The sequence below is a fragment of the Scyliorhinus torazame genome, chromosome 13 (genome assembly GCF_047496885.1).
Source record: "Scyliorhinus torazame isolate Kashiwa2021f chromosome 13, sScyTor2.1, whole genome shotgun sequence".
Lineage (NCBI taxonomy): Eukaryota > Metazoa > Chordata > Chondrichthyes > Carcharhiniformes > Scyliorhinidae > Scyliorhinus > Scyliorhinus torazame.
The window spans coordinates 195,084,288-195,096,416 of NC_092719.1; the positions used below are offsets into that span (position 1 = coordinate 195,084,288).

Consider the following 12,129-nt stretch of genomic DNA (forward strand, 5'->3'; position numbering starts at 1 on the left):
TTTACTTGAAGAATGTTTATCTGAAGGTGACATGTGTGTGTGTGCGCGTGCAATGGGGGTGGGGGGGTAGAGAAAGATAATTAAAATATAATGTTGCTCCTCAACAACCTTCGCATAACAGCCATATAGAATGGACAATTCTTGCCAAGCTGACTATCTTAGAAACATATAACCTGAATATTAACAATATCAATTTAAGAATGCAGGAGTACAACATGATGTATTCTATATTTAATCTACTAAATCATCCTCATACATTCCTATTGTGGGGCGTCATTCTCCGACCCGGCGGGGGGTCGGAGAATGGCCGTTGGCTGCCGTGAATCCCGCCCCCGCCGAAGTCTCCGGTACCGGAGATTGGGCGGGGGCGGGAATCGGGCCGCGCCGGTTGGCGGGACCCCCCGTTCAATTCTCCGGCCCGGATGGGCCGAAGCCCCGCCCAGAAATTGCCTGTCCCGCCGGCGTAAATCAAACCTGGTATTTACCGGCGGGACCAGGCGGCGTGGGCGGGCTCCGGGGTCCTGGGGGGGGGGCGCGGGGCGATCTGACCCCGGGGGGTGCCCCCACGGTGGCCTGGCCCGCGATCGGGGCCCACCAATCTGCGGGCGGGCCTGTGCCGTGGGGGAACTCTTTCCCTTCCGCCTCCGCTACTGCCTCCACCATGGCGGAGGCGGAAGAGACTCTCCCCACTGCGCATGCACGGGAAACTTTCAGCGGCCGCTGATGCTCCCGCGCATGCGCCGCATTTCCGCGCCAGCTGGCGGGGCAACAAACGCCATTTCCGCCAGCTGGCGGGGCGGAAATCCCTCCGGCGTCAGAGCATTCCGCACCTTTGGGCCGGCGCGATGCCTGTCTGATTGGCGCCGTCTTTGGCGCCAGTCGGCGGACATCGCGCCGTTGGGGGAGAATTTCGCCCGTGGTCTTTGTTCGGTAAGATTAAAAACGCATCTATTTGGCCCGGATGAGCAGATTCTTTGGGGTGGAAAACAGGTGTTCAAAATGTGCGGGAGGACCAGCGAACCATGTCCACATGTTCTGGGCATGTCCGAAGCTTAGGGGATTTTGGCAAATGTTTGCAGATATCATGTCCACGGTGTTAAAAACAAGGGTGTTGCTGAGTCCAGAGGTGGTTTCATGTACATTGTTTATTGTGTTGTTGCTATAATACCAAAATATACCTCAATAAAATGTTTATTAAAAAAGAGACGCATCTATTATTTCTTAATAGTCCAAAGTGAGGATGCACCTGCGCTCTGTGTCTATTAGTAGAAATTCAACAACTTGTATTTATATAGCCACTAACAAAATGTCCGAAGGCACTTCACAGAAGCATTATCAAATAGGATTTGACACTGAGCTACAAAGGAATGTAAATGGGCGGCATGGTAGCACAGTGATTAGCACTGTTGCTTCACAGCTCCAAGGTCCCAGGTTCGCTTCCCGGCTTGGATCACTGCCTGTGTGGAGTCCGCACATTCTCCCCATGTCTGCGTAGGTTTCCTCCGGGTGGTCCAGTTTCCTCCCACAAGTCCCAAAGGAAGTGCTTGTTAGGTGAATTGGACATTCTGAATTCTACCTCTGTGTACCAAACAGGTGCCGGAATGTGGCGATTAGGGGATTTCCACAGTAACTTTGTTGCAGTGTTAATGTATGCTTACTTGTGACAATAATAAAGATTATTATTAATTATTATTAAAGGCTTGGTCAAAGAGGTAGGCTTTAAGGAATGTCTTAAAGAAAGAGAGAGGCTGAGAGATTTTGGAGAGGATTTTCTTATTGCAGGAGTAGTGCACTGAAGAACCAAAGTAGAGTACCACAGAGGCGGGTGAGACAGGCTTGACCTTCCATGCCACTGATGTGTCCATCTCCATTTGCTGCTGCGCAGAGGCACTGGAAGAAGGTGCAAACTCACAGAGAGAGGGAAAAATCACAACAATACTTTTCCCTGGAATACTATCACATGCTTCCTTGTTCCCAGTTAAACAGCATCTAGTGACCAGTTGTGGCTCAGTTAGCACACTTGCCCCATGTCAGAAAGAGACACAAGCACAAAATCAAAGTTCACAAACCAGTACCGTACGAAGAGCTTGTTACACTTTCAGGGGTTTTCCAGATGAAATACTAACCAAGGCTCTGCCTTACTCTTGCATGGATGTTAAAGAACCCAGGGCACTACTTCAAAGAAAAGCAGAGGTGTCTTCCAATGTCCTGACCAACGTTTATCCCTCAACCAACATGACTAAATCCGATTATCTGGCCATTATCACACAGCTGTTTGTGGATGATCTTGGACAAGATGGCTGCTGTGTTTCCTACATTACAACTGTGACTATACTTCAAAAGTTAATTGGCTGTAAAGCACTTTGGGATTTTGTGTGGCTGTTAAAGCTGCTATATGAATAAAAGCTTTTCCTTCTTTCACATATTGGTGGATGTATGAAACAAGTTAATTACCCTTTTGCCTGCACCTTGATCACCTAAGAAGGAAAGAGAATGTGAAAAGTGTGATTCTCCGGTCCGCCAGTCGCGTTTCCTGCGCGGCACGTCCCCGCCGGCAACGGGATTCTCATTCTGCAGCCGGCCAATGGAGTTTCCCATTGTGGGCCACCCCATGCCGTCGGGAAAAGCACAGGCATGGGTACGCTGCCGGCGGACCGGAGGATCACACCGGACAAAGAATATGGCAGCGGGATTTCTATCTTTCCCTCCTACACTGAACATTTTTCTTACCTGACGCATTTTAGTCCCCGACATAGATCCACTGTGGTCAATCACAAAGATGACATTTTTAGGGATTCTGGCAAGATTAGCAGGTGCAAAATGATGTACAAAATATCCGTTTACAACCTGAAAAATAAATTACAACATAATTTTTATTTTAAATCATCAGAGTGAAGAATCCGATGAGACTTCCATTTTAAGTATAAGTTCCAATTACCTGAACACTACCAGCAGACAGGTCTCTATTGACATCATACTTAATGATGAAGTCTCCGTCTAGAATTGTTTCATGACAATCAGGACATTTGCGCTGTTGCTCAAGAGTTGGTTTGAAGGAAACGTGTGCCTGAATGAAGCAGTGACTCAAAGTTAATTTTTACAGAAATTGGTGAGGTAAAGATTTTTCTAAACAATGATATGTACCCACCTTTGTGCCGGTAAGAGTCTTTTTCACAATTGATGTCAGGTTATTAGTTAGGAAATTTGCATCAACATTCAGAAAGGCAATGCCTTGTGGTTCAAAAATGTGTACGTCAATCTGGAAACAGCAATCCAAAATGTGAAAGAATTTAACTATCAACAAATAAGAAAATCAAAAACAGCCACAGTTGAAATATATTAGTAATGTTGCTGCTTTAGAAATGTACCTGGAAATGGTTGACAAGTTGCTGGGGTTTTACTCTGATTTGCATCTCATATGCCCCCAGGTGACGTTTTAATAGTTCCTCATAGGTTAGTTCAAATATGACTTTTTTGTTTGGTCCAATATTTACTGAAACTTTAAACTTTTCCATTTTTCTTCCAGACACCCTTTGAAAATCAGGGCAAAAACACAAGTTGAAATATTGCTGTTACTTTGACACTAGATTTTTTTTAAGCAAAAATATACTTTATTCATAAAATATCTGAAAGAGCATTACAGAGATTTCAGAATGGTCATCGCCCAAAGTGCAATAATATCTTGCACTACTCTGTGTTCAGGCATCCAGTGTGGGAAACAGAACTGGAACCCATTTTTTCTGAAATTTAATTTCCAGGGAATTTCCTGCTAGGTGTTCAGAACAGCAGGATTAGCCCTTATATTGGAAGATTTTTAAAAGGCAAGACTGCATAGAAGTAATGAAACATTAACTAGGTGGGTTGAAAAGCTGCCTTGGCAAGAGGTGATGCTAAATGGACAACTGTCTGTTGGGGATGGGAGGAGGGGCACCGCCAATTGGAATTTCATGTATCTATTTGTATTGTATCTAATTCTATTCTCATTTCCCTGCAGCTAACACTGACATGGACACAATCCCAAAGAGTTTCACTCATCAAATGTTATGAGGAATAAACTAATGAAGAATGGATGTCTCAGTTAAATGCAAAGAAATTGTTCTTACTTTACAAGTCCCGCAGTCTGTCCCCGTGAAACCGCTTGCTGGTACTGTTTCTGAGCCACTTCCTTCTCTTTCACAACTCCCACATGGGTCACTCCATCTAGAGTCCTACAGAGAGAGAAATCACATGGATGGTATAATACAAATCCGATTTGTCTTAAATCTTCACTCACCTCTTCCACTGATTTCTTCTTTTAAACCCACCATTTTTAATTACATTCCCACTGTTCAAGGAGGAATGTTCACACTGATTCAACATGCTTCTGATTATTCATTGCTGTTCTATATTTCAACACATATTTATGCATCAAGCAAGATGATCTTGAAAACACAGAGTGGACACTATACTGGGCCAATGCAGAAAAACATGTCTCGAAAGCAATTGAGGGTATCTTTTTTTTAAATTAATTCATGGGACGAAAATGCTGTGCCAGCATTTATTGCCCATCCCTAATTGCCCTTGAGGGGGCAGTTAAGAGTCATTGCTGTGGGTCGGGTGTCACATATAGGCCAGAGAAGACAAAAGATTTCCTTTCCGAAAGGACATTAGTGAACCAGATGGATTTTGACGACAATCAACAATGGTTTCATGGTCATCATTAAACTTTTTCGTTCCAGATTTTTATTGAATTCAAATTTCACCATCTGCTGTGGCGGGATTTGAGCATTATTCTGGGTCTCTGGTTTACTAGTCCAGTGACAATACCACTGTGCCGCTGCCTCCCCCATGACACAATGAGGTCAGGAGAGTGATAACAAGCAATATATCAGAGAAATCTTGGAGTAAAGAGGTAAAATCTCAGAACCATGAAGCGATACAGTTATAGGGGTTACAAATATCTTGGAGTCATGTAGCAAATTGAAAGAAAAAAAAGATATTGGCCTGAATTTTACATTCGGGGAGCGCCCGAGGTAGACACAAACAGGAGTGGATGTGAAACCCGCTCCCATTGGAGATCGCGCTGTTAACATGATAGTGCACTGTCTGGCCAATTAATGGCCATCCAGCATGGAATGCATTCTGTGAAAGACTAAACGCTGCTGGGGAGGGTGAGAGGAGGGCAAGTGTCGAGAAAACGGAACGTGCGGGCTGGTATTTCCAATATGTCCCTTCAGGAGGAGAGCCTCTGTGGGGCTATCTGAGGGAATTGTTGACCTGTAAAAAATAGATATCAACAGAAATGCTATGCCACAAGGGCCTGGGCAGAACAATCACACACAGACCTCAGTCCCCAGACATATCTGTTAATTTTATTGAATCCTGACTTTCATCTGGCCCTGAATCGAGGTTGCAGCTTAAACGTAAAGGCCACCTTGCCAATCAGTCCGCCCACCTGCCAACTGTAAAGCAGATGGGCAACAAAAAGTCCCAGTCAGTTGCCGTTTAATTAATTTAAATTGGCTTCTAGATTGTCAGTGGACATGCTTCCTACTTGAAGGTTCATCGGCCAACTGGAATGTGGCGCGAAGATGTGATGACTTCAGGATACGCATCAACGTCTTCTCATGTGATTTTAGAAGCTTCTGGCAGTGCCCCATGGCAGTGACCCCAGGCACAGCTCCCGGCACGCACTACCAGGGAAATGCTGTGGATGGGGTTGCTTCAAATGTCGTGGCCCATGGGTCAATTAGATGCTTGCTGAAATTTTAAGTAAATTCTTGTTGAGGAATTGACAATAGTATCGCCATGCATTGGTGTTCTCCTGTCAAATCCAAAGATGTGCAGGTTAGGTGGATTGGCCATGCTAAATTATTCCTTAGTGTACAAATATGCCAGATTAGGTGGCTTTGCAGCGTTAGGGTGGGGGGTGGGCTTAGGTAGGGTGCTCTTTTGGAGTGTCGGTGCAAACTCGATGGGGCGAATGGCCACCTTCTGCACTTTCGAGATTCTATGGACTCTAATCTTAAATGGTGGACAGAATTTAATGAATCGCTGGAGGGGAAGGTTGGGAGACTGGGTGGGGGGGTGCATAAAATGGATTCATCCCCCAGATGCCATCGCATTATATTAGCGGCAGGGAAGGTGCAGGGAGACCTACCTGCGCCGAGGGAAATTGAGGCCTGTAAGTGGCCAATTAATAGTCACCTAAGCTCTTTTTCCCACCACCACTGGAATTGTACCAGCAGGCAGGAGGGGAGCCTCCGCTGTATTGGGAAATAAATGCTGCAGCCTCAATGTGGGCAGGAGGGTGCGGGGTGTGCCCACAGAGGGGCCATCTGGCGACAGTGGCCACCCATGTGTTGTGTTGGGTGTTCTGGTTTACAAACAAGCCAACAATGCTGGAAGTGGTGTAACGCTATTTTATTAACCGTTCAACTATGCTAACATACTGTAAACGTGGGTATAAGCAATACCAGCTTAACTGTGGACCCTTTCCTATCACTAGCTATGTGAGGCGCTCAGCACATGGTGAATGTCTGTGATGCAGGCTGTGAGCTCTGTGCTCTGAGATGGCTGTTGCTAGAATGAGCGGGAACTCTCCTGGCCCCTGCCTTTATAGTGCTTGTGCTCTCACTGGTGATTGGCTGCGGTGTTATGTATGCTGGTTGGTCCTACTGCATGTCCATCAGTGTGTGTATGTGATTGCACCATAATGTACTGATGTATATTATGACACCATGGTAACATCACAGCCACTGCCATGCCCAATCATTCTCCTCCCGCCTCTCTTGCACTTCCCTGAATGGCCCCAGCAACTTGACACCATTTACCTTCTTCTGAGGGTGATGTGCACGCTGTCTCACTGGGCTGGGTGCAGTTTATGGCTCTGGCCACTGCTCCCAGTGGTGCTGCTGGGCACTGCTCCCAGTGGTGCTCCCTGGTCTAGCCAACTCTCCAAATGACCAGCAGCTGCTGGATGTGACACCTTGGGCACGATTCTCCCCCCAAAATTTAAGGGCTGGATTCTTTTGCCCCGCCCACCACTAGAACACCATGGGCGAGGTGCGGACAATGGAGAAGTCCATTAACCTCGGGCGGGGTTCTCTGGTTGCTGGGCGGACATGGCCGGACAATCCCGCCCTAAGTGTCATTTTGGGCAGGATGTTTCCCTCCAGCTTTTTGGGTGAGATCCAGACTTGGATTCACCCACACTTAGGGCTGGATTCTCCGTTTGGGAGACTATGTGCTGACGCTGGTGTGAGAACAGTGGCGTTTTACGCCCAAGAAAACGTTGCAAAACCTCCACCGATCCTCCATCTGATGGGGGGGGCATAAAGTCTCTGGCTCTAGCTGCAAATACGGCCAGCCAATTGCTGGGTCCGTGGTCGTGCATGTGCATGGAGGCGGCCTGCAACAGCCACGTCGTGCAACATGGCGCCAGCCGCACAAGGACCCCCCTCTGGCCACGCTCGCCACCCCCAGCCCACCCCCAACCAGTGCCCCCAGCCCCCACCAAAGTCCCCCCTGCCGCGGATCGGCTCCCCTCCCGACTGTGGTGGCGCTGAACTAAGTCCGCAGCCGCTACGCCGGGTTCCCCAAAAAAATAAGCCCTTGTGCCCCACGTCGTTGGGAACGCGGCCCATTGGGGGCGGAGCATCAGGGGAGGGCCTAAGGTAACATTCTGATGCCGTCCCTACGGTGTGCGGTTTTAGAGGGGCAGAGCATCGCAAAAGTGGCGCTGCCTCCGATTCTGGCACCAACGGGTGTTCTCCGGTTGATCGCCGAACCAGATTTTGGCGTTGGAAACTGGAGAATCCCGCCCTTAGTCTTTTTTGGGGGTCTTGGGGAGTTTCTCCCTGGTCTAGCCCACATTTAGAAATATTTTTATTAGTGGGGATCCGAACCTTCCAGCAAGACTGGCTCCTCAGCGATCAGGGTGCCATTTTGAAAAGGTGCCCTTATCTCGAAGTGAGCTTGAGGGGCCCCTACATCCCTCCACCCATGGACAATGCCACCTCCCGCAGGTATGGGCAATACCCTCCCTCCCCCTACAAAGAAACGTACAGCACAGGAACAGGCCCTTCGGCCCTCCAAGCCTGCGCCGACCATGCTGCCTGTCTAAACTAAAATATTTTATACTTCCGGGGTCTGTATCCCTCTATTCCCATCCTATTCATGTATTTGTCAAGACGCCCCTTAAACGTCACTATCGTCCCTGCTTCCACCACCTCCTCCGGCAGCGAGTTCCAGGCACCCATTAGCCTCTGTGTAAAAAACCTGCCTCGTACTTTTCCTCTAAACCTTGCCCCTCGCACCTTAAATCTATGCCCCCTAGTAATTGACACCTATGCCCTGGGAAAAAGTCTCTGACTATCCACTCTGTCTATGCCTCACATAATTTTGTAGACCTAAAATGACCCCGAAGTGAGCACCCCCCACTATGGGTTGCAGAGGTCCCCCCTTTCAGGACCCCCCACCCTATTTCAAGACTACCCCCTTTCAAGATCCATTCCCCCTTCATCCTCCCATCATTTATGAAGCTCCATTCATAATTCCTCTTCACCCTCCACCACCCTTCATCACCCCTCTTCACACCCCCCTTTAATGGGCATGGCCCCCTCAGGCCCCGACCCTTGGCAATGCCAACCTGGCACCAGGGCAATGTAGCACTGCCATTTATGCACAGATAATTACCATAGAATCCAGTCGGAAATCCATAAAACAGCCTAGATGCAGTTGCCCCAGCTTTGCAGGGGCAAAGTATAAGTATAGCCCCTGGGGGAGAGGGACATGTCTGGTCAGTGCCCTGGCACTGCCGCTGCTACTGTCAATCTGACACTGCTAGGTTGGCAGTGCCCGTGCTAGGTGTGGGCCCTCTTGGAAACTCCATGGGTTCCCCTTTAGTGTGGGATTGCCTTAATCCATTGGGTGTAGGTTGCCTCGGTGCTTGTGGGAGGAGGAGAGATCTCCCCATATCCGTTGGAGGGTGGAATATTCTGTTCAGGGCAGCCCACCCCCGCCCACATGATGGTGAACACCACACCTCCAAATTTTCTGTGTAGAGTGCCAGAGAATCTGAAGGGAAAGCACGGCTGTGCAGCTGGAGAGCCAGACGTCGTTTCTCTTGCCTCAGCCAGCACTCTGTGCAGAGTGCAAAATTCCATCCGAAACATATTCACTCAGCCTGTTTGAAAGAGCTAGTCCATGCTAATTGGTAACTTTGACGTCTAGCTGATACTCACATGCTGAAGTTGGTAATGAAGGCTGTTTTGGGTAGTTCAATTTCAAAGAAAGCTTCTTTTGACACATTTGCTCGATTTAGCACCTGGCTGATGACCACAGTGTGAGCAAATCGAGATGAAACTTTGGACTCAATCTTCATAGCGTGAATTTCAAGATCCCTCTGAGGCCGAAAGAACACATTTCAATGAGAAGTGATTGGTGCTGGAGAATAAGACAATTGGAAACATCCAATTTCAATTAAATCAGTGTTTTGTCCTGTTCTGGTGGGACATTAATTCTAAAGCATCTATACCCTAAGTGATCACAGAGTACAAATGATAGCCTCATATACATTATGCAAAATCCCAATCCCAATAAATCATCAAAGCAGAGTCAATCCAGCAATTGTGTGGAGGGAGAGTATGCAATATAACTGATAAATATCATCCAACATATTAACAACATCCACAGTTTGTTACTGAAGTAAATCCTATCAGTGAAATCAAACCTACTTTCTTGCCATGCTCCTCAGTGCTTCTTTTCTGTAGATAGCCAAGAAAAGGAGCAACACGTTAATGTTTCAAAATTCTTCCTAGACACACAGATGATACAAGCAAATGGAATCATATCAGAAATTAGCTTAAATTCCAAAGAATTAGATGTTTGATGCGCATAAAAATGAAATAAAATGTCAACACTGTGACGTTTTCCTCTCTCTTTTGTGAAGTTGAATGTCTATGACACCAAATGGGGGGGGGGGGGTTTGTCAATACTGTGCGCTGAAATAATTTACACGAGAGCATTAATAAACTTGCAGAATGGGCTAGTTAAGTTCAGCATAAATACATGTGAGTTGCATTTTGGAAGGAAGGGAGAGAGATCTGTTATTACATGGAAGTTGCTAAACGAAGTAGGGTAGAAAAACAAAGGGATCTCAGAGTGCAAACACATCAATCACTAAACGTTGTGCCATAGGTTTGCAAGGTCTTAAAAATAAAACAAGCACTAGGCTTTATCTATAATGGGATAGTACTGGAAAGTAGGAAGGTTATGCTAAATCTGTTGAACCTTGGTTAGACTGCATGTAGACTACAGTCTCATATGTTTTCCATATAATGAAAAGGATAATGTTACACTGGAGAGGGTGCAGAGAAGAAGTGATGCCAGAGGTGCGTGGGTGTACATGTCAAGAAAGGATTGACAGGCTGGCTTTCCGATACATGAAGGCCGAGGGGTGACTTAATAGAGGCCATTAAAGTTCTGAGAGATTTTGATCGCCTGGATACAGGGAGGATGTTTTTTCTTATGGAAAAAGCATAACTCGAGTCCATCAATACAGATAATCACCAAGAAATCCAACAGGGAATTTGGAAGAATTATTTACCCAAGAGTGGTAAGAATGTGGAACATGTGACCATAGTGAGTGGTTGAACAGTATAGATATATTTAAGGGGAAACTATACAAAAATATGAGGGAGAAGGAAATGAAGTGTTATGATAATCTGATTGAGGCAAAATAATGAATATGAATGCATATAGTTTTGTATTTGATCAAACAATCTTGTGAATCAACAGTTATGCCTCATGACTTCATAACAGGCTCTCATACCTCTGCGTTTAAGAATGTATGTCACATTCAATAAACACTAATAATGTACTACAACTTGCAATAAATAGGGTACCAATTTGAGGATGATTTTTGCACAAAGACATCATGATAACTGATCCTTTGCAAAAAAGAAAATCCTCAGCAGGTGGTTGCATTGACAGCTGTTGTAAACTGAGGTTAAAAGCAAAACAAGCCTCATAGCAATTTGAAGCAGTAATCCTTATTAAAGGAAATTAGGTGCTGGATAGTGATTATAAGCCGTGAACATAACTGAAGGGTTTAATGAGAATTAATAAAATTGTCCTCGGTTTACTCTCACACAGAATTTCATTTGGAAAAGGAATCTAAATTATGGCACTGTATCATTTTTATTCGATACGTGGATGGTTTGAAAATAGTTTTAGTTGTGTGTGAGGCTTGTAAATCATGGCTGGTGGGGACAACGCCTAGTATGACTGGCATTGATCAAAGCTCAGACATGAAGCATATAATCAATAGTTAATCCTCTTCTATTTTGCTTGAAATAACATTTCACAGTGATTAAATGAAGCACAGTACTTTTACATGTACAGATCAGTTGCTGAGTACCTTCAGGGTTCTTCCCGCCTGTTTCAGAACATTTGACACAGTATTCGCATAATCACTCTGCACAAAATAAAAATGTAAATGTTTAAACAGTCAGATAGTTAAAAAAGTTATTAAAGTATTTGGTCATATAAATAAAACATTACCTTATGCTGCTCTGCTTCCGTTATTATGAAATCAGAGGATATTAAGGCCGGAATAGAAATTAGTAAAAGAAAGGACAACATTGCCTTCATTTTGCAGAAGCCTATGCGTCAAGTGAGTTACAAGAAACTAGGTTTTATTCTGAACTCTGTTAATGAGCAACAATAGCATTGACCCTACTCCTACAATTGCCAAAAAATGTTGACCCAACAAGGATATAGTGTAAACAGTCAGCATAATTAAAGCAAATAAAGATGTTTGCAGAGAAATTGAGAAACCTGAATAATCAAGACAAAGGGTCGTCTGTAATGGGGCTCAATACTAAAATATAAATATAAATTTCAGTGTGGGAGTTCATGGATACCAGTGTTATCCAGTGCAAGCACTGCCTCACAGAACCAGGGACTCAGGTTGAATTCTGGCCTTGGGTGACGGTCTGTGCGGAGTTTGCATGTTGTCTGCTTGGATTTCCTCCAGGTGCACCGGTTCCTCCCACAGTCCAAAGATGTGCAGGTTACTTAGATTAACCGTGCGAAAATTGTCCCTTAGTGTCCAAAGGTATGCAGGTCAGGAGAGGTTATGGGGAT

At 45.6% G+C, this 12,129-nt stretch overlaps 1 protein-coding gene across 1 annotated transcript in view; it reads right to left on the reverse strand.

Annotated features, from left to right (window-relative positions):
• LOC140388481 (inter-alpha-trypsin inhibitor heavy chain H3-like) overlaps positions 1-11,719 on the reverse strand; it is a 94,767-nt gene extending 83,048 nt beyond the window's left edge. Inside the window, exons 1-9 of the mRNA XM_072472749.1 lie at positions 11,545-11,719; positions 11,402-11,458; positions 9,717-9,746; positions 9,225-9,385; positions 4,104-4,208; positions 3,369-3,531; positions 3,149-3,259; positions 2,939-3,067; positions 2,731-2,847 (exon numbers count right to left, since the gene is read on the reverse strand). Of these exons, the coding sequence (XP_072328850.1) occupies positions 2,731-2,847; positions 2,939-3,067; positions 3,149-3,259; positions 3,369-3,531; positions 4,104-4,208; positions 9,225-9,385; positions 9,717-9,746; positions 11,402-11,458; positions 11,545-11,634 (963 nt within the window). The 5' untranslated portion in view covers positions 11,635-11,719. The remainder of the gene's footprint in view (positions 1-2,730; positions 2,848-2,938; positions 3,068-3,148; positions 3,260-3,368; positions 3,532-4,103; positions 4,209-9,224; positions 9,386-9,716; positions 9,747-11,401; positions 11,459-11,544) is intronic.
• Between the last annotated feature and the right edge of the window lie 410 nt (positions 11,720-12,129).